This window comes from Nannobrachium achirus (genome assembly GCF_963921795.1).
Source record: "Nannobrachium achirus genome assembly, chromosome: 11".
Lineage (NCBI taxonomy): Eukaryota > Metazoa > Chordata > Actinopteri > Myctophiformes > Myctophidae > Nannobrachium > Nannobrachium achirus.
This window is the reverse complement of record NC_137820.1, coordinates 1,989,679-2,012,572: the sequence shown is the minus strand read 5'-3', so window position 1 is coordinate 2,012,572 and position 22,894 is coordinate 1,989,679. Positions and strand designations below refer to the sequence as shown.

The following is a 22,894-nucleotide window of genomic DNA, read 5'->3' as shown; positions in this document are numbered from 1 at the left end:
TCATCAGAGCTACCCTAACCTCACACTAACCTAACAGTCAGAATCATGATATGTCAGACCTATCCAGAAAGGCTGGGCTACACACCACATGGTCCATAAAGAACAGAATCTCTAGTTACTGTAAAATGAATCCTTCTCATCAATATTACCTTGGCAACAACGACCAACAACAACAACCAATAGCAACCAACAACAACCAACACACGACCAAGAACAACCAACAACAACAACCAACAACTAAACCCACAGCAGCTTTCAGCAGTGCTAGTCACATGACCAGTGAGCACATGGACTGTGTGTCATACAGTCATGTGACTGTTCTCCTCAGTGGGTTTTGGTCTTTAAAATGGACTGAAGCTGATCTGTATCTTCACCCAGCTTGTTGTTTTACTAGTGTTTCTCTGTATCTTCAACACATCTAAGCTTGTTGTTTTACTAGTGTTTCTCTGTATCTTCAACACATCTAAGCTTGTTGTTTTACTAGTGTTTCTCTGTATCTTCAACACATCTAAGCTTGTTGTTTTACTAGTGTTTCTCTGTCCTCGGCTTTGGGATCTCCCTGCCCGGTACCTTCTGAGGTCCCCAAACCAAGTGTAACTCATTTAGGTTAAGTGGTTAATTACACAAACCCCATGTTAGCTGTGGTGGAAAACATTAGGGAGAGTGTTTTTTAGTTTGTTTAGATTTAGTGTTTATTTACCACAGAAGGAGATGGTTGTGGTTGTGTTGGGTGTTTGGTGGTTATATTAGGTGTATTTACCACAGAAGGAGATGGTTGTGGTTGTGTTGGGTGTGATGGTTGTGTTGGGTGTGGTGGTTATATTAGGTGTATTTACCACAGAAGGAGATGGTTGCCAGCCTGCTCCTCTCTAAAGGTGGAGCCCATTTACTCCAGATTCCATGGCAGGCCGGGTAGGTCACTCCCTATATGGACATATGAAACATTATTATGACATCATAATATATAGAGGGTAGGTCACTCCCTATATGGACATATGAAACATTAGTATGACATCATAATATATAGAGGGTAGGTCACTCCCTATATGGACATATGAAACATTAGTATGACATCATAAGATATAGAGGGCAGGTCACTCACTCCCTAATAAGGAGATATGAAACATTATTATGACATCATAATTGCGACCGTAGGTCGCACTTACTATCAAAACCTCCACAAACTGTGAGTGAGTCAGTCTGTCTGTCACACCTCACACGTCACACTATTGCCCTGCTCATATCTCCGCAACCGTTGCCCCGATCCATGCCAAATTTTGCACACACGCTCCTTGGCTGCCAAACTACAACCTCCAAGGACCCCCAGAGCTCCAGGGACCCCCAGGTCCCTGGGGGACCCCCAGATGTAAAAAATGACCAAATGTGCAAAAATGACCAACTGACCACCCCAACGGGGCTGCTCACGGGGAATTCCCGGGGACCACCGACTCCTGGTGCTCCAGAACGGATGCAAAAGTGGTGGCGCCCCCAGTGGAGGACCCCCTCCACTGCAGCTCACATAAAATGCCGTAACTCGGGCTAGGAGGGTCCGGGAGAGCCGGGGCCGGTACCTATTCGTCCGCCGAGGCAACCTCCACAAACTGTGAGTGAGTCAGTCTGTCTGTCTGTCTGTCCGCCTGTCTGTCACACCTCACACGTCACACTATTGCCCTGCTCATATCTCCGCAACCGTTGCCCCGATCCATGCCAAATTTTGCACACACGCTCCTTGGCTGCCAACCTACAACCTCCAAGGACCCCCGGAGCTCCAGGGACCCCCAGATCCCTACCTACGGTCGCTTATCTCCCGATTAGGGAGTCTTACTGGTATATAGAGGGTAGGTCACTCCCTATATGGACATATGAAACAGTATGAGCTAGTCTATGTTTTAATCACAATTAACAATGATTTACACACACATGAGATCGAATACCCTGATTCAACTTGTTCAAACAGCAGACTAAAAGAAAAAAAAAAGAAAAACATTTTAAAATCCTTCAAATAGCAGATCTATATGGACAGGTTTTGAGCTTGTAGATCAGCTATTTGAAATGTTCAAAAATGTTTTTTTCAAAATAGTAAAACATGGCAAAAGAGTTCAGGGATCGTCCATGCCTAACCCTACTGGGTTAGGCATGGATGATGATGGGAGGCTCTCTCCATTCCGACATGTCGCCACTTCGAAATTGACTTCTTATTGTCGGAGTGGCGACACTCCCATGGGCCTAAGGTTTAGGGTTAGGGTTAGAGATAGGGTTAGTGTCGGAATGGAGACATGTCGGAAAGGAGACATGTCGGAGTGGAGAGATGCACTCGATGATGATAGGGCCCCATGTAAATACATGGTCATGTAAACATCATCCATGCCTAACCCTACTGGGTTAGGCATGGATGATGATAGGGCCCCATGTAAATACATGGTCATGTAAACATAGTGCAAAGAAAGCAAACACTGTAAGTGTGACAACTAGGATGATAGCAGGTAAACATCAAACCTGAAGCATCCAACATTCTGCGCAAGGGTCTGAGCACAGCTGCCATACTGTAAAGAAACCCTCTTCATTTCATTACTCTGAGAGTGTACACATGGAACCAAATGGACCCTTACAGCTCTGTGACTCTGAGAGTGAACAAATGGAACCAAATGAACCCTTACAGCTCTGTGACTCTGAGAGTGTACAAATGGAACCAAATGAACCCTTACAGCTCTGTAACTCTGAGAGTTTATACATGGAACCAAATGAACCCTTACAGCTCTGTGACTCTGAGAGTGAACAAATGGAACCAAATGAACCCTTACAGCTCTGTAACTCTGAGAGTGAACAAATGGAACCAAATGGACCCTTACGGCTCTGTGACTCTGAGAGTGAACAAATGGAACCAAATGGACCCTTACGGCTCTGTGACTCTGAGAGTGTACAAATGGAACCAAATGGACCCTTACGGCTCTGTGACTCTGAGAGTGTACAAATGGAACCAAATGGACCCTTACAGCTCTGTAACTCTGAGAGTGTACACATGGAACCAAATGGACCCTTACGGCTCTGTAACTCTGAGAGTGTACAAATGGAACCAAATGGACCCTTACGGCTCTGTAACTCTGAGAGTGTACACATGGAACCAAATGGACCCTTACGGCTCTGTAACTCTGAGAGTGTACACATGGAACCAAATGGACCCTTACGGCTCTGTAACTCTGAGAGTGTACACATGGAACCAAATGCACCCTTACGGCTCTGTAACTCTGAGAGTGTACACATGGAACCAAATGGACCCTTACGGCTCTGTAACTCTGAGAGTGTACACATGGAACCAAATGGACCCTTACGGCTCTGTAACTCTGAGAGTGTACACATGGAACCAAATGGACCCTTACAGTTCTGTAACTCTGAGAGTGTACACATGGAACCAAATGGACCCTTACGGCTCTGTAACTCTGAGAGTGTACACATGGAACCAAATGGACCCTTACGGCTCTGTAACTCTGGGAGTGTACAAATGGAACCAAATGGACCCTTACAGCTCTGTAACTCTGAGAGTGTACAAATGGAACCAAATGGACCCTTACAGTTCTGTAACTCTGAGAGTGTACACATGGAACCAAATGGACCCTTACGGCTCTGTAACTCTGAGAGTGTACAAACCCATAAGGTAAGCCCCTCAAGGAACCATGAGGGTCCCTGGACCACTCTTTGACCTCCGTGAAGTTGGCACCCCATTTGTTGAAAACATATATAAAAATGGTGTCATTATTTAGTGCTGGATTTGTGCTGAATTGTGCCGTACATTTTATAATTTGTGCTGCTATCATTATTGAGATATTGATATTCTAAAGTTATAATATTTCTGAGGCTTGCACCCCCCAATTTTTTGGCTCCAAATCGGGAAAAAATGGGCTCAATCTTTAGTGCTGGATGTGCTCTAATTTGTGCCATTGAAATCATCAATGGTGCTTTTATATATATTTATATATATACATATTTATGGTTGAATTAGCAGATTTAGCAGCAGTATACTGATTGACCTACAGAGGGCGGTGTAGAGCAGCAGTGTTTCATGGTAGAAGATAGGAGCAGAACAGTGGTGTTTTGTAGAATATCTCAATAATGATAGCAGCACAAATTATAAAATTTACGGCAAAATTAGAGCACATCCAGCACTAAAGATTGAGCCCATTTTTTCCCGATTTGGAGCCAAAAAATTGGGGGTGCAAGCCTCAGCAAAATTATAACTTTAGAATATCAATATCTCAATAATGATAGCAGCACAAATTATAAAATTTACGGCACAATTCAGCACAAATCCAGCACTAAATAATTACACCATTTTTATATATGTTTTCAACATATGGGGTGCCAACTTCACGGAGGTCACACACCGAGGTTCAGGAGTGTTTTTCAGGTTGTTAGCGTCACACATCAGTCAGAATGTATGTGAAGAGCCGGTTTTGATGTTATGTTATGGTTTTATTTCAGTGACACATTAAGGCCTCTCCATACTTCGACAGAACCAAACTTTTCGGTTGAAAAATAAACTTTCTTTTTTTTTTTATCTTTTCCGAAAAAAAAAAGCGTCGGATGTTCATACTTCGCTCCTGTTCGGAGGGTTGGCACGTTGGAAGTTGGAAGCGGTGGCACGTATTGTGGGGGTTATGGAGGAGGAGGAAGACAGATGGATAGATAGATAGATAGTTACCTACTCCTCCCGCAGGGGAAATTCGGGTATCGCAGCCCAACCCAGCTGCTTTTTTTCAGCTTAACCCAGCTGAACCCTTATGAGGCAGCCCACAAGGAGCGCAAGGGGGGGAGCAGTGATAGCTGGAGCGGGGGATCGTACCTGCGACCTCTGGGGTCTCCGGAGTCCTAGGTATGGACACTAACCACTCAGCCATCACTGCTCACTGCTCTAAGACGAGGAGGAAATGTTAGACGAGGCAGAGGAGGAGGAGGATTTTGCCCTGCTTTGTGCGGCTGAGGAGGAGGCGAGCACATAGCCGTCGGTGGTATGTCCGCCCGCTAAATACGACAAGGTCCCGGGATGGCCTGTATCAGACTCTCGTTCAGGGGATGAGGGGCATGGATGAGGAGAAACATTTTGAAATAATGAGAATGTCTGCCAGTCGTTTTGACGACCTTCTGCGTCGTGTCGCGCCGCTCATTGAGCATGCACCGACACACAGTATAGTAGTTTTCGCGGGTCGCAAAGCAAAAACAAAAGCAATGTACAGTAGCCTCGCGTCACCAGGGGGGGGGGGGGGTCCAACCGACCAATCACGTTTGTCCAGGGACGTGCAGAGAATGTTTTTAGAGAGGCAGGGGCTGAAATTTCTAAAAGGGCCTTTTGGTGAAAATATCGAAAATAGCAGAACTCCAAGCTCACAACGCGTCGCAGGTCGGCTATTTTCGGGGCTTAATACCACATTGAACCAAGCATAATCAATTCCTTTCACCATAGTAAAAACTGCATTCATGGTCTGGAGAAGGCAGCTTTTTACAGACCTTTCATGTCTATGTGTGTGCACGTGACTGTACAGCACACCATCATAATGACACCACACTCACACACAACACCACACACCACACACACAATACACACCGCACTCACACACAACACCACACACCACACCACACAATACAGGACAAATCTGATTTGGAGGCGGAACGGGGCGGCGTGCGGTGCGGTGCAGAGAGCTGACCTTTCCCATCCTCTCTAATGTGTCAGAGAGGTGAGTCAGAGGGATTCACGCTGACTCCCCACTTCACCAAAACACACCAATCGCCTCCATTAAATCTTCATTAGTCTCTAAGTGGCACACAATCAACTATTGATAGACACTAATTGCTGCGACCGCGTTGAGGCTGCGGGAGGAGAAGAGAGGAGAGGAGAAGAGACCCTGAAATGCTAATGTGGAATTTCATCGCTGTTGGCTGTAGAACAGGGGTCTTCAATGTTTTCAGGCCAGGGACCCCTTAGCTGAGAGAGATGAAGCAGGGACCCCTTAGCTGAGAGAGAGATGAAGCAGGGACCCCTTAGCTGAGAGAGATGAAGCAGAGACCCCTTAGCTGAGAGAGAGATGAAGCAGGGACCCCTTAGCTGAGAGAGAGATGAAGCAGGGACCCTTAGCTAAGAGAGAGATGAAGCAGGGACCCCTTAGCTGAGAGAGAGATGAAGCAGGGACCCCTTAGCTGAGAAAGAGATGAAGCAGGGACCCTTAGCTAAGAGAGAGATGAAGCAGGGACCCCTTAGCTGAGAAAGAGATGAAGCAGGGACCCCTTAGCTGAGAAAGAGATGAAGCAGGGACCCCTTAGCTGAGAAAGAGATGAAGCAGAGACCCCTTAGCTGAGAAAGAGATGAAGCAGGGACCCCTTAGCTGAGAAAGAGATGAAGCAGGGACCCCTTAGCTGAGAAAGAGATGAAGCAGGGACCCCTTAGCTGAGAAAGAGATGAAGCAGGGACCCCCCACTACATGTTGTATAAAATTGTGTTGCAGATGAAATATTTTCATGGATTTCTTAGACAGCTTGGACTTGTTTGACAGCACTGTCATCATGTTGGAGTAATGTGTATTTACAGACATTTAACCTCTTGAACCGTCAATTCTTAGTCTGCTCTTCTTTGCCAAAAAGCGAGGCGTTGTAAGCTTGTAGATCTGCTATATTGGGTGATGTTCCACACAGAATAGGGATGCTAGGGTTCAAGTGGTTAATGTAAAAAACATGATCCTATCACACAAAGATTTGCTGTATCTCTACTTCCACCTCATGCCATCAGGGTGAAGATACAGAACCCTGGAAGAGGGAAAATGTTGGTTTAAGCAGGAGTTTTGTCTCCTCAGTCTGTTGCTGCGTTAAACAAACTGCCTCGTGAATAGCATGGTTTTCTGTGTCCAGTTGGGGACCGCACGTATTGTCTTGGTCAGGATAGGGGACATCCATATGTCCACACAACGACAAATGTGTCTGTGGCTAAGACTTGGTGTTGTTCGTGGCGAATCTTAGATATTATTCTTTTTTACACACCAATTACTGAATGTCAGTCTGCAGGCTTTCTTCAGAATATGCATGAGACTTATTTTAATTTAATTTACACTAAGGAACATTAGGAGTCCAACAGTAGGCTAGTGGTTTTCAAACCCTTTGACTCTGAGTCATTCTAGTCTGGGATCACTTCACTTTTCGAGGTTTGATCCGGTCGGGAGAGAAAACCACTTCACGTCATGTTGTAGTCCTCAAAGGACTACAATTTGCCGGAAATATCAAACCGGATTCAGTTTTCCCTTCCCCTGCGCTCAAGGACATACTTTTAGGGCCTACCAAATACACTCCTTGATGCAGCGTAGTTTTGCTTTTGATTTTTTGTTTTTGTATTTGCATCTTTTAGTCCAACTGTTAGCGACTGGCAAGACTACACTAGGCTACTCCAGTATTTTAATAGGGATTGGGGAAACAAACGGAGGAACCAAAACAAAGCGACGCCGCTTCTTCGGCTTGTGGTTTCCTCCTAGACCGGATCAAACCGCCCGTTGTTAACAATCAGGCGAGGTTAGAGTCATTCTGGACTAGCTCTTTATGTCTGGTAATATTATTGTCCTCTCATTTTATGTCTGGCAAAAAAAATTACAAAAATGTCCAGCACAAGCCAGCATGGTATAATGTTGTTTTGTGTTATATGGTTGTGTGTTTTGTTGTTGTTGTTTGTGAACAGACTGTGAAGACAAACATCCCTTCGGGGAAAATAATCAAATACAGTATTTTTCTAACAGTAACAGTTTTGGACTTACAGGTTTTTCATCGGACAGAGCAAGGTTTTTAGCTGTAATAATAAGTGTGTGGGAGGCAGACACAAGCACACAAGCACACACACACACACACACACACACACACACACACACACACACACACACACACACACACACACGCAGGCGGACATTTCTCTCAATGGCCGTGAGCTTCTATTGAAGCCACAGCGTCCAGTTTAAACACAATGACAATGGAAGAGTGACCTTCAGTCTGTTAATGGGCCCCTCTCTCTCTCTCTCTCTCTCTCTGTCTCTCTCTCTCTCTCTCTCTCTCTCTCTCCCTCTCTCTCTCTCTCTCTCTCTCTCCCTCCCTCTCTCTCTCTCTCTCCCTCTCCCTCTCCCTCTCCCTCTCCCTCTCCCTCCCTCTCCCTCTCCCTCCCTCTCTCTCTCTCTCTCTCTCCCTCCCTCTCTCTCTCTCTCTCTCTCTCTCTCTCTCTCTCTCTCTCTCTCTCTCTCTCTCTCTCTCTCTCCCTAGAACAGAGTATCATCAAGTGCTTTCCCTTCTATTATGTGTTGAAGCTGTTTATCCAACGGGGGGGGGGGGGGGTATGGCCCCTTCTGTTCAGGGCTTCAAATGTCATCAAACACGCTCCTGTTTGTTTGAGTGGATCTGTACAGTCCTGAAGGCTACACTGTACAATAAATACAATTATATGTGTCTATAAATACTATAATACAATGTCCATTAAATGGTCATAATATTCTGCAGTGGGTAGACTATTATAGACAGAGGATTTGATGTAAAGTGATCCACTAATGATGGTTCATCACTCCTTAATAGGATCATGCTGGAAAAACCAGCCATTAAGCCTGGAAGAGCATCTAAAGAGTCATTTTAGATTGTTGCTTTGCTTATTCAAGATGATACAACGCTTAGTTCAGACAAAGCAATCTGATTGGTTGAAATCAGCTGTGCTGGTCGCAAAAAAGCTGCCGGCTCGCTATCATTGTTTTCATAGGTGATGACTATCATTGTTTTCATAGGTGATGACTATCATTGTTTTCATAGGTGATGACTATCATTGTTTTCATAGGTGATGACTATCATTGTTTTCATAGGTGATGACTATCATTGTTTTGGTAGGCGATGCCTAGGCTAGCAGGCTATGCTAGCAGTTTCATGTGAACTTCAGGGACATGCAGTAGTATAGCTAAACGTGGAATTAAAAAAATTACACATTTCTAATGAATATCTTCATCACAATGAAATGAAGTTGACATTTTTTTTAAAGGGTAACTGCATGTTGTATAATCGCAATATTACATTTGTGGGTGTGGATTATCCTGATTATCAGCACATACAGTATGTACAAAAAGACAAATGCAGGACAAACAGACAAAGACAGCTGTAGGAGCGATTAACACGCTCAAAGAAATAGCAGATGTACAAGCTTGTACATCTGATATTTTAGAACAATTTGATAAATGTTTTACTGTGCTTGGTCTAGCTGTTTTTCTTTCCTTTTTGTTTAGATTATCCTACTATGTATTGATGTTGATGTATTGATGTATTACCTTTGCTTATTGTAAGTTGCTATGGATTAAGAGCGTCTGCTAAATGCTTAAATTGTAAATTATAAATTGTAACATTTGTGAAACATGTTGAGAGTGAGAAGAACTGGAGGGCATTCGAGGAATCGACCTCAGGTTCATGAATGAATGAATTACTTTAAGCTACAACAGACATCCATCTCTCCCTCCAGAGACAGAGAACAATGAGACTGCAACGCAATACATTAGAACCACTTTAACCATTATTTCATGCTTTAACTATTGAAAAATAGCAGATATACAAGCTCACAGCACGGCACCGAGTGCAGCGATGCGAGCTTGTAGATCTGCTATTTTGGAAAAATCATGACAATTTGAGCAAGTCTTTGAATATATTGACCCGTCCCTTTTTGTTGATCATGTCATTCTAGTCATTTACATGTTCTATATTATCTTTTTTGCATATTGTTGTTTTGTTTTTTGAACTGTAGTTTGATTGATTGATTATTTTATTAGAAACAAATGGAGAACAGTACAAGTATAGTCAATACAATTGAAATGCAGTACAGTACAATTGTAATTGTAATCTTGGCACTGCTGAAGAAGAGGGACCATCCCTCAGTCTGTTCTCTGAGAAGTAAATAAAGGTTGAACGCTTGCTCAGGTGTGAAACGGACGTAGGATTTTAGTTCTTTACCTCGACGAGACCTTGCAGGATCCGGACGAAGATGACACATCCGTAGTGCGTCCGGGCGGCGGAGGGGATGAACATGTTGAAGATGGAGGTGAGGAAGATGGCCGCTCCGAACACCCTGCGGTCGTCAGCATAGAGAGAGAGACAGTGGATGTTAAAACAAACACATGTAGGTCATAGGGCATACACACATACACATATACACACACATACACACTAGGGCATCAACGACTTGTGATTTTTGGAAGTCGACTCGACTCAGTAAATTGTTGAGTTGAAGTCGACTTTATTGTTTGATGACGTCATCACACTGTGTGAACGGGGGGACAAAAGCCGAACCTTGTGCTCAATTCCATTGAAAAAACACAGTTGGAAAAGGAGAGAATCATTCTTTCCTTGACAATAATCAATCCTACGGTTACATGTACATGTACACATGGAGCAAAAATAATGATGAAAAAATATGTTTTTAGTTGGGGTTTTTTTTTCGACTTTGACTTTCCCTGGTGGGAGTCGACTTGTGTAATGAAGTCGACTGAGTTGACTTGTGGACTTTTTGGTTAATGCCTTAAGCCTAGCCGATCACCATGCTGTCAGCATATAGATCTGCTATTTTCACAATAGAACCGTGTTATACAAAATGTAATGCCTCAACTCTTAGTGCTCATCAGAGTAGGGGGGGTCCCCAGTTAAAATATGATTATTTTGAGGCTTGCGTCCTGAAAAGATTGAGAACCAGTGGTGTAGCGTATAGTTGACATGATCCTTCACAGGTCTAGTAGCTGTGTGGTGGTTGGTATGGTGTGGTGGTTGTATGATCCTTCACAGGTCTAGTAGCTGTGTGGTGGTTGGTATGGTATGGTGGTTGGTATGGTGGTTGCCATGGTAGCAAGGCTAAAGGATTAGACATGCTAGGTCTCAGGGGAGCTCATTAACATGAGGGGCGGAGCTCCCAGAGGAGGGGCGGGGCTCCCACAGGACACCAGTCACACCTACAACCATCCATCACACCATGCACACACACACACGCACACGCACACACGCACACACACACACACACACACACACACACACACACGCACACGCACACACGCACACGCGCGCACGCACGCGCGCACGCACGCACGCACGCACGCACGCACGCACGCACGCACACACACACACACACACACACACACACACACACACACACACACTCCATCCAACACATCATATGGGTCGGCCAGCCTCTGTGGAACCTTACACTGACACACATAGAAATGGGAATGAAATCTGCATACATTATGATACATTATGATACATTATGATACATTATGATACATTATGATACATTATGATACATACACGATACATTATGATACATTATGATACATTATGATACATTATGATACATTATGATACATACACGATACATTATGATACATTATGATACATTATGATACATTATGATACATACACGATACATTATGATACATTATGATACATTATGATACATTATGATACATACATGATGCTTACATCATACATGATACATGATACATTATGATACATTATGATACATTATGATACATACATGATGCTTACATCATACATCTGTATGAATGTAACAATGTATAAACTGATTGTTTTTTGTTATCTCTTTACAGTGCTGTATTATTTTAGTAAACAGAAAATACGTTTTGGGGTTCGGGATACCAATTTCCACCAACCAGGAGAGGGGAGGGAAGTCATACAGGAGACATGATTGGAAGGAGGAGAACAAATACAATGGAACTGATAAATTGATTCTCTGACCTCTCCTCGTTGATTGGATGATCTGACAGCACTTGTTACTGAACAATATAAACTATATTTATTGTAACCTTCAAACATATCACCTTAGCCCCTTTTCCACTGCAAGGTGGAACCAGTACTTTCAAGAACCTGAACCTATTTTATTTCTTTTTTTGTTCTGGTTTTGTTTCCATTGCATACGGCCCGGTTCCAGACGAGGTTCCTGGAACCTTCGTTAGGTCCTGCTCCTGAGGTAGAACTAAACTAGAGTTCTGGGAACCTATGGGCGGGGCCAGCAGAGCTGCTGGTCTAGATTCTGGACCTTCCCAGTTAGTTCTGGTTCTATGGAAAGCAGAACTTGGTCCCAGAACTTCACAGGTTCTGGAAAGTTCTGGTTCTAGTTCTGGGTTGGCCCTACAGTGGAAATGGGGCCATTTATAATATATATGTCTGGACTATAATATACAGGACTAATCCTGGTTTAAGCTCTATTTATAGCAGCCCATACATCCTTGTCAAACAAGTGAAGCATTGCTCTTTAGGAAAGCGTCATGCCAGCAAAAACAGACTACAGATAAAAATAGATCATTTTCACATCTTGCCATCTTGGCATTCATTTAATGAAATTCCACCCTGGTGTTTCAATGCAAAATGCAAACATGGCCGCCCGGTGAATATGGTCTGTTCTAGTGTTTAAATGCCTGTAGAAGATAAATGTAGAAATGCATAGAGTAGAGGCTTCGCGGTATTAACCTGTTAGCTGCCAGTATAGAGTATAGATTGAGTAGAAGCGGTATTAACCTGTTAGCTGCCAGTATAGAATATACATTGAGTAGAAGCGGTATTAACCTGTTAGCTGCCAGTATAGAGTATACATTGAGTAGAAGCAGTATTAACCTGTTAGCTGCCAGTATAGAGTATAGATTGAGTAGAAGCAGTATTAACCTGTTAGCTGCCAGTATAGAGTATACATTGAGTAGAAGCAGTATTAACCTGTTAGCTGCCAGTATAGAGTATAGATTGAGTAGAAGCAGTATTAACCTGTTAGCTGCCAGTATAGAGTATACATTGAGTAGAAGCAGTATTAACCTGTTAGCTGCCAGTATAGAGTATACATTGAGTAGAAGCGGTATTAACCTGTTAGCTGCCAGTATAGAGTATACATTGAGTAGAAGCAGTATTAACCTGTTAGCTGCCAGTATAGAGTATAGATTGAGTAGAAGCAGTATTAACCTGTTAGCTGCCAGTATAGAGTATACATTGAGTAGAAGCAGTATTAACCTGTTAGCTGCCAGTATAGAGTATACATTGAGTAGAAGCGGTATTAACCTGTTAGCTGCCAGTATAGAGTATACATTGAGTAGAAGCAGTATTAACCTGTTAGCTGCCAGTATAGAGTATAGATTGAGTAGAAGCAGTATTAACCTGTTAGCTGCCAGGCGTGATGAGATGTACCCTCCAGGGATCTGGGTGACGATGTAACCCCAGAAGAAGGATCCATGAATCATCCCCACCGTCTCAGGGTCCCAGTTGAACTGGGCTTTCTGTTAGAACACAGAACACACATTATATTAACTCTATCAGTCTCAGGGTCCCAGTTAAACTGGGCTTTCTGTTAGAGAGAATAAACATTATATTAACTCTATACTCAGTTAAACTGGGCTTTCTGTTAGAGAGAATAAACATTATATTAACTCTATCAGTCTCTGGGTCCCAGTTGAACTGGGCTTTCTGTTAAAGACAATACACTGTTGAACTGGGCTTTCTGTTAAAGACAATACACTGTTAAACTGGGCTTTCTGTTAGAACACAGAACACACATTATATTAACTCTATCAGTCTCTGGGTCCCAGTTGAACTGGGCTTTCTGTTAGAATGGAGAACACATTACATTAACTCTATACTTTCTGTTAGAATGGAGAATATATTACATTAACTCTATACTTTCTGTTAGAATGGAGAATATATTACATTAACTCTATACTCAGTTAAACTGGGCTTTTTGTAAGAACAGACAATACATGATCAACTCTACAAGGGCAATTGTTGCATCTGGACACAAATGATTATGGTTATTTTATCAACATTTTAAGCTTAAAATGACCTCCTTTTAAACTTCCATGCAATGGAAACTATTGATGTGAATAATTTGAATAAATCAGATGTGTCATGACTCATGACACCTCGCATGTTCGTATGGTATGACAGACAGACCTTTTCTTAAGTTTTTTAGGGTTTAAGCCTGTTCAGTGTTCATGTCATGGACTTGCTGATAGCACTTGTCCTGTAGCCTCAACGACCTTGCAGTCTTACGCCAAGGTTAAAATGTATATTTAGACAGCATGCCAGGTCATTACGGTCTATGGTTTAAAGCAAATAACAAGCAATTTAGCTGGGGACCCCCTGGAACCATGTCAATAACCACCCCAGGGGGTCCCCCTGGAACCATGTCAATAACCCCCCCAGGGGGTCCCCGGACCCCACTTTGAGAACCACATGAGGTGGTTACAATGATTTCACTTGATTTGATTTCACCTCTTTGATGGTGATCTTGACATTCTGATTTGATTTAATTGATTTTAATTGATTTTAATTCCAGCTCTTTGATGTTGCCTTGGTGTTGATATGATTTCATTTATTTTGATTCTTTTTTGAGTGCTGCTCCTGGAAGGAGCTAAGCTCCAACATCTGGCTATGTCCGCTTCTCAAAGAATGTTCCCGCTCATAAATAGCACTGCTCACTTCACACTAGGTGCGATTTTTTTATTTCATTAACCTCACCTCTTTAATGATCATGATCTTGACTTTCTCATCACCAATGGTGTTGTTGGCCGTGATTTCCGTTTCATTAGATTTCATTTTAATTTCATGTGATTTTACCATTTCTTTGACATGATTTCATCATTAATAAATCTCAAATTGCTTGCTTTTCTCGTGCAGCATGTGGTTGGTTGTTGGCTTGTGATTTCCATTAGATTTCATTTAAATTCATGTGATTTCATGAATAAATCTTGCCTCTTTAATGGTGAGGATTTCGTTTAAATTCATGTAATTTAATTTAAATTAATGTAATCTCATGAATCATTCAAATCATAGATTTCATTTAAATTCATGTGATTTCATTTTAAATCATGTGATTTCATCATTAATCTCACCTCCTTAATGAATATCCTGCCTCCCTCATGCACGGTGTAGTTGTTGATGTAGATTTAATTTAAATTCATGTGATTCCATTTTAAATCATGTGATTTCATTTTAAATCATGTGATTTCATCATTAATCTCACCTCCTTAATGACTATCCTTCCCCCCTCGTGCACGGTGTGGTTGTTGACCATGCTGACTATGGCCACGCCCAGGTTGCAGCGGATGCCGAAGGAGATGCAGAATCCCATGCCGCTCAGCATGGCTATGATGTAGCGGCGCGGAGCACCGAAGCACGTGCAGTCACACAGCGGGGCTTTGCGCTCCGCCAGGCCGGCCTGGGGGCGACCATCCTCGGTCAGCTCCAACACCTCTCCCCCCTCCACTCCCTGCTGCCGCCGCTCCAGCCTCCTGCAAGAGGAATTAAATAAAATTAAATATCTTTATAGGCAGGGGTGGGAAAAGTACTAAAGTAAAAGTATCAAGGCTGCAATATAGAAATACTCTGTTATACTGGAATTCAAAAGTATTGCCATCAGATGTAGCGTGCCATAAGTAAATGTACAAAATGTTTGAAAGTAGCAGATCTACAAGCTCACAAGGCGTCGCGATGCGACACGTTGTGAGCATGTAGATCGGCTATTTTGTTTAATACCCAGGGTTACAGTGGTTTATGTATGTTTTATAATATTATAATTTATATCTGCAAAGTAACTTGTAACTAGTGTTCAAATAAAAATGTAGTGGAGTAAAAACACAATATTTGGATCCGAGATGTTGTGGAAACTGGAAATATTCAAGTGGAATACAAATACCTCGAAAATGGAAGTATAGGCCTATGCCTACAGTACTTAAGTAAATCTACTTAGTTACTTTACACCACTGTTTATTGGAGAGAGATGAGATGACTGGCAAATGTTGATCAAAAATACATCTTAATGTTTAACAAAATAATAAATCGTGAGAGCGTCAAGAGTTGATCTCTCTGGTTATCAGACAACTCTCCGTCATTTATAGCTTTATGGGAACCACCCCCTCCACAGGGACCACCGGTGGTCCCCGGACCACTGGTTGAGAACCACAGACAGACAGACAGACAGACAGACAGACAGACAGACAGACAGACAGACAGACAGACACACGCTCACCGTGAGCGTGTGTAAATATAGGGAACCAAATGGACCCCAACCGCAAATTAATTAATGGTCGATTTAGGACGGTTGGGCGTTTTCTACGATGCATCGTGACTCTATGGTGTTAAATGCATAGGATGCACTTGGGTCTAGCAGGGTCCATTTGGTTCCCGTGTAGGCCTAAACCTTGTTAAATTAACTGAGTCGTTTTTATAGACAGGTCAATACACATAAAAAGCAAACAGGCTATTTAACTCTATAAACCAAGTGATGTTTAAATATTTAATAGATTTGACAGGGAACCCAGAGAGACACGAATGCAGAGATCATTTCTTTCGTTGGAATAAAATCAGATTATTAATAAAATCAAATAATGTCCTAATGATGTTCCTCTCTTCTTCACACCTCTGTGTCCCAACGGGTTTATGTATTGTAAAGAGGAGTTGTGTGTGTTTCTGTCCATTCATTCATAAATACTGCATTATTTCATTTCTAAGTGGTTTTCAGTCTTTGTATTTCGTTGTGTTTTTCCCAGATTGTTATTTTCTTTGTGTAAAGAGCAGAATGTTCGCTGGCTAATGAACACTAAATGACCTTCAAACCGCATTGCAGCATTTCTTCTTCTGTTCTGTGTTGCTCTGACTGTTATTTCATTCATTCATTCATTCATTCATTCATTCATTCGTTCGTTCGTTCGTTGCCTTCAGAAAGCAGCTCCTAAGCAGTGCTGCTGCTGTGATATTCCTGGTATTAATGGTATTAATGGTGTGATGTTAAATAGAGGAGAGAAACCAGGCCTCCTTCCTCCTCAAGGCCTCCACATTCAAACCCAAACCTTTTCATTTCTCCTCCTCTTTCGTTGCTTTGTCACGTTTTTTCTTCTTTTTTACAGGATACATATTATTTTTTTTACATCGAAGACCAAAGATATTTTAACTGCGACAATAAAGACAGATTTAGCATTTCAAGATCTCGAAAATGTCTCCCTTTTTTTCATTTTTTTCCCCCTTTTCTTTTCAGATGAATTATGAATTTGTATTTATTTTCCCCCCATCTGGCAACGGGGCATTTTCCTTTGATCTTCGGTTTATAATGTAAAAAATATATATTTCTAATAAATAAATAAATAAATAAGAACTATATTGAAATATGGATAAAGATGATTAGTATTAAACAACCATGCTATCATGAATGAAACTGACGGTTTTATTTTTTGTAATTCTATAAACATCTGTTATGTTATAATTCTCATCTCCTGTACAGTAAACAGTGTAGTGTAGACCGTTATCTGATCGATCATAAAGCTATTCATATCCATAAGGTAACAGATATCATATCTCATATCCTCTCCTCCCCCCCAGCTCGTGTCACGACTCTGTTTAATTATTAAAGAAAAAACCCTCCAGCTGAGAGGAGCTGAATAATCTGACCCTCCTGGGAAATAATCTCATCCTTAAATATATTCTTCTCCCCTTCGTCATGTCGTTTCATTCTCTCCTCTCTTTCTGTCTGGAATTCATTTAAGATGAAATGTGATTTTTCCATGATTGGTTTTCCGTGGAATTAAAGGACTAAACACGTACATCTCATGACAGGTGATTTATCTCTAGGTTCTTGTTAACACCAATCCCTCCTCTCGATATGAACGTATCATCATCTCTACAGTGTACAGACAGGCATCAACAGAACTCATCCATTCATATATTAATATTATAATATTATGTTGTATTAAACATGGTTACCTGTGCAGTTTCCCCAGGGCCTTCCCTGCCAGGTTCTTTAATCCCTCCTTGGTCGGAGGAAAAGATCTCTCCTTCCCTGCTGGATCCATGATTCTTAAATTATTATAATATAATAATTATTATTACGATTATTATTACTATTGTAAAAACCCTAGGATGAAGTGATAGTGAAAGGAGGAGCAGCGTTAAGGAGCATTATAGTCCTGGGTGTTGGTCCTGGAATGGATGGAGCTTCTGCTCAGCAGCGGTGATTCAGAGCAGGAGGAGACGGTGTAGAAGAGGTGGAGGAATAGATGGAGGAGAGATGGAGTCAGTCTTCTTCCTCGCTCCCCAAACACATCAAGTCCAAGAAGTCCTCTCTGGTCCTGCGCATCGACGCTGATCCACGCAGAGCCATGTTATTTATAACAACCAGACCCAGAGCACGGTGCGCGTAGCCTAACAGCAGAACGACTAAAGAAAGGACAAAAATAAGTAATCGATTATTCAAGAAGGAGTGATTAATAATAATGGTCCCGCCACCACACTGACATCAGGACAGCCGTCGGAATACCGCGGGAGAATGCCGCGGGAGAATGCCGCGGGAGATGGGGACAGATTCACCCACAGCCCAGAGCAGTCATAAAGGGACGCATAGAGACCTGCTGCTGCTGCTGGGGGTTCATTTGGTTCCTCCTTCTTATCGGAGGTGAGCATCTGCTGGCTGGGTGGGGTTAGAGCGGTGGAGGGAACAACTCCCATAGCCTGATCCCTACTGGGAGAAATACAACAATGTGCGATCTGTGAATGGAATACAACCACCATAAGGACTACAAACCTTGGATTACCATCAAGGCATGTTAAAACTGAGTTTGATTTTTTTCTTAAATCGTATTGAGAGGGAATTTGCTATTTGTTCCAAAAGCTATATGAAATGACACAATCAATGGGGAATGTATACGTTCCCCATTTTCAACTGTTTTTGGAGCGGTGAAAGCGCTCCCAATAGACAGGTATGTCCGTGGGTGGCTATGTCTCTGGGTGGCTATGTCTGTAGCCTGGCAATACCTTGAGTGGCCACACAAGTTAAAGGAGGGGCGCTGTTGTGCAGGCAGGCACACATACACACACACACACACACACACACACACACATGCAGCAACACTCACCCCCCCCCCCCCCCCCCCACACACACACACACACACCACGCACGCACGCACGCACGCACACACACACACACGCAGCAACACTCACCCCCCCCCCCCCCCCCACACACACACACACACACACAACATCATGACACCCCCCCCCACCCACACTCACGCAGCAACACTCACCCCCCCCCCCCCCACACACACACAACAGCATGACACACACACACACACACCCCCCCACCCACACTCACTACACAAACGCACACACACACACACACGCGCACGCACCAACACTAACCCCCCCCCCCCCACACACACACACACACACACACACAACAGCATGACACATTAAAAAGCTAGCAACATCACTGCATTATAGATCTAGGACAGAATTCATAGATTTAGAACACATAGAATCAAAAACATAGACCTGGAACTGCTCAAATTCACCGCTCCACTTCGAACCAAGGTTTGATTTTTATGTTATTTATGACACATGCTTTGACAACGTAAACGTATGTTTTCTCATGCCAATAAAGCTCCTTTGAATTGAAATTGAAAATGGATGGAGGATTTATGAGGGTGGGGTTAGAGAGACAGAGGATTCCACCGGTGTAGAATTACTCACACATTTTACTTAAGTAAAAGTATCAATACTACAATATAGAAATACTCTGTTACAAGTAATGGTCTGGAATTCAAAATGTAGGCTACTTGAGTAAAAGACGTAAAAGTATGAAAGTGTTGGCATCAAAATGTACTTAAAGTAGGAAAAGTAAAAATAGCCTATATACAAGCTCACAACACGTCGCGATGCGACGCGTTGTGAGCTTGTAGATCACATAGCCATTTTATATTGCTATGTTCAAATAACCAAGGCATAAAATAGGGCTAAAGTGGTATATATTTTATTATAATTTATATCAGTAACTAAAGTTGTCAAATAAATGTAGTAAAAGTATTGAAAATTGGAAATACTCAAGTAAAGTATAACATACCTCAAAACTGTACTTAAGTACAGTACTTAAGTAAATATACTCAGTTACTTTACACTGGTCGGAGGTGTGGATGGGCTGGGTGGGGGCTGGGTGGGGGCTGGGTGGGTGGGTGGGGTTAGAGAGGAAGAATCCCTCCTGGGAGAAACACAACAATGTGAACACAGAACAGCAGCACGATGTGTGAACTGTTGTGATAAAAGAAAGGCTAGATAATGGACTACAACCCTAAGGACTACAAACCATTGATTTAAATCGTATTGAGGGGGCAACAATAATGGTATTCGTTCCAAAAGCTTTATACCCTGTAATGACACAATGCGAGATAAAGCTCTGTTTAAACAATGCTGTGCCCCCTGCTCCAATTGTATGCTGTAGCCTATTATGTTCCCTGTTTTCAACAGTTTTTATTTTATTTGTGACACATGCTTTGACAATGTAAACGTATGTTTTCTCATGCCAATAAAGCTGCTTTGAATTGAAAATGGATGGAGGATTCATCAGGGTGGGGGTAGAGACAGACAGAGGATGGTGGATTCAGGACCACGGCCAGCGACACCATTCTAACCTCCACCTGTTCTTATGAAGTTATATGAACACAACTAACCTGCGGTGGGTCCATTCAGGACCATGGAGAGCGACACTGTTCTATAACCTCCACCTGTTCTTATGAACACTACTAACCTGGTGGGTCCATTCAGGACCATGGACAGCGACACTGTTCTATAACCTCCACCTGTCTGACCGGGCGGTGATCCTTCTTTCATTCATTCAGCACCACGGCCAGCGACACTCAACAGCCACCTGTCTGTGTGTCTGTGTTCTCAACCAGTGGTCCGGGGACCCCCGGTGGTCCTTGAGGAGGGGGTTCCAGGTGGTCCCCAGCTCAATGATGGAAAGTTGCTAACCAAATGGACCCTTATTATATAGATCTTTAACTCTTGAGAGCGTAAAATGAAACCAACGGGTCCATTTGGTTTCATTTTAAGCTCTCGAGAATTACATTATTGTTAAACATTAAGATATTTGTATCACCGTTTTGCCGGTCATCTCTCCTAGTCCAACATGTGCCACCAACATCAATACAGCATGGACATGTGGACACAAATCTAACGATGACTATATTCAAGGTTTTGGGTCTGAGAGGCTATAAAACGTCATCAAACGGTGGTCCGTGGCTCAAATGCAGGGTAAATAATGTACCTTGATAAGAAAAGGTTTGAACGGGGAGTTGAGCGTTCTTATTTCTGGGTTGTGTGTCTGCGGTGGGTGCATGAGGTGCTGACTGCTGGGAGCTTTCCCACCGCTAAACAGCCTTTGTTTAGGTGAGTAGTGAGTGAGTACTAGTGAAGTAGTTTAGTTTATTTCTACTGAAGTGGAGCCCTTTATTCCTGGTCCTGAACGCTCTGGACCAGAGCTATTTGTCCAGTCAGTGGTCTGTGACTGAGACACAGTCAGTCCAGTATCTGCTCCCCTCGCCGGGGTGTCTCTGTTCCTGCTGCCGCTCTGTGGAGCTCACAGCCGGCCAGGAGGATCAGGAGAGAGCGGTTAAACAATCTCTGATTCTAAACCTTTACAAATGTCAAGGAGGACCCCCAGATTGTTGTGTATTTTAATGGCCTGCAGGACCCCTCTCTGACGTAATGTATTTAAATGTATGGGACGCAATGTACGCTACTGTAAAACAATCCTCGGTGTTAATTCCACTAGCCTATAGCTTGCCAGTACCCCACCCTCTACTATGCAGCGTTGCAGCCCCTGCTCTCAGAGTTACAGACCTGGCTGCAAAGGTCCGTTTCGGACCCCTGGTGGTCGCCCGGAGGCCCCGGACCACATGTTGAGACCTGGTGGGTTAGGCTACTATTGTTTAATTTTAATTTATTTCAAAGGGACGTTCAAACAGACACGTTTCAGCGTCTGAACGGTCTGAACGGTATGAACGGTATGAACGGTATGAAGCCTCATTTATGCACAGCGGTGTCGCTGGTCAAGAATTGATTTATAAGCTGTCTTGTGTCGGTGAGCCAATAAGGAACGGCACATGCGATATATGAGTAAATACATATTTATATGGAGTAAATTCATCTGGAGTAAATTCATCTTTAACGTGTTGCGTTCAGAATGAGCTGAAATCACAGAGAGAAGCAACATCTAAAGACCAACATGTGGATATCAGAGCCCAAGGTATTATAGGAGTCTAACACTCAATTACACATCAATTATTAAAGGAGTCTATTCTCTCTCTCTCTCTCTCTCTCTCTCTCTCTCTCTCTCTCTCTCTCTCTCTCTCTCTCTCTCTGTGTGTGTGTGTGTGTGTGTGTGTGTGTGTGTGTGTGTGTGTGTGTGTGTGTGTGTGTGTGTGTGTGTGTGTGTGTGCGTGCGTGTGTGTGTGTGTAGAGTCACACAGAGGCAGTGTTGTGTAGATAATCATATCATATCACATCATATCATATCATATCATGATCTAATAACACACAATAATGTTTACAGTTAAAGAGTTGCGATTCTTGTCCTCACAGTATGAGTTGTGTTTCAATAGCTCAGTGTAGAAACATCACCTCAGCTCTCACTGAGAAGTGAGAGCTCCTGTTATAAAAGTTTAATAAATCAATCATCCATGATGTCAGAGGTGATATTGATATCCTCTGTTCAGAGGGTGAGGGACAGCTGTGGTGTGTTTGCTCCTCCAGGCAGCAATAGTAATAATATTATTATTAATAATAATGATAATAGAACAGGTTACAGTCACAGAGGTGTGACAGTATTGACACTGTCATGATGCTGCCCTGCTGCTGTGCTGCCCTCTGATCACATTTAGTGGACTGTGTGACAGAGAGCTTCTCTCTCTGTCTGCCAGCGCTGGTCTGCAGGTACACTTTATACAGTTTACAGTTTAAGCATTTAGCAGACACTATTAATCCAGAGCGACTTACAATAAGCAAGAAAACATAATACATCAAATGCATAGCAAAAGTAATCTAAGAAGAACAT

General features: G+C 42.8%; 2 protein-coding genes across 2 annotated transcripts in view; both read right to left on the bottom strand.

The window, feature by feature from the left end:
* The window catches only part of LOC308293635 (vesicular glutamate transporter 2.2-like), a gene marked incomplete at both ends in the record, with an annotated part of 35,235 nt that extends 17,371 nt beyond the window's left edge, over positions 1-17,864 (bottom strand). The window contains 5 exons of the mRNA XM_080736230.1: positions 837-924; positions 9,988-10,102; positions 13,183-13,301; positions 15,044-15,311; positions 17,776-17,864. Of these exons, the coding sequence (XP_080592356.1) occupies positions 837-924; positions 9,988-10,102; positions 13,183-13,301; positions 15,044-15,311; positions 17,776-17,864 (679 nt within the window). The remainder of the gene's footprint in view (positions 1-836; positions 925-9,987; positions 10,103-13,182; positions 13,302-15,043; positions 15,312-17,775) is intronic.
* Positions 17,865-17,960: 96 nt separating this feature from the next.
* The window catches only part of LOC308293634 (anoctamin-5-like), a gene marked incomplete at both ends in the record, with an annotated part of 76,087 nt that continues 71,153 nt past the window's right edge, over positions 17,961-22,894 (bottom strand). Inside the window, 3 exons of the mRNA XM_080736229.1 lie at positions 17,961-18,153; positions 18,329-18,526; positions 19,955-20,041. Of these exons, the coding sequence (XP_080592355.1) occupies positions 17,961-18,153; positions 18,329-18,526; positions 19,955-20,041 (478 nt within the window). The remainder of the gene's footprint in view (positions 18,154-18,328; positions 18,527-19,954; positions 20,042-22,894) is intronic.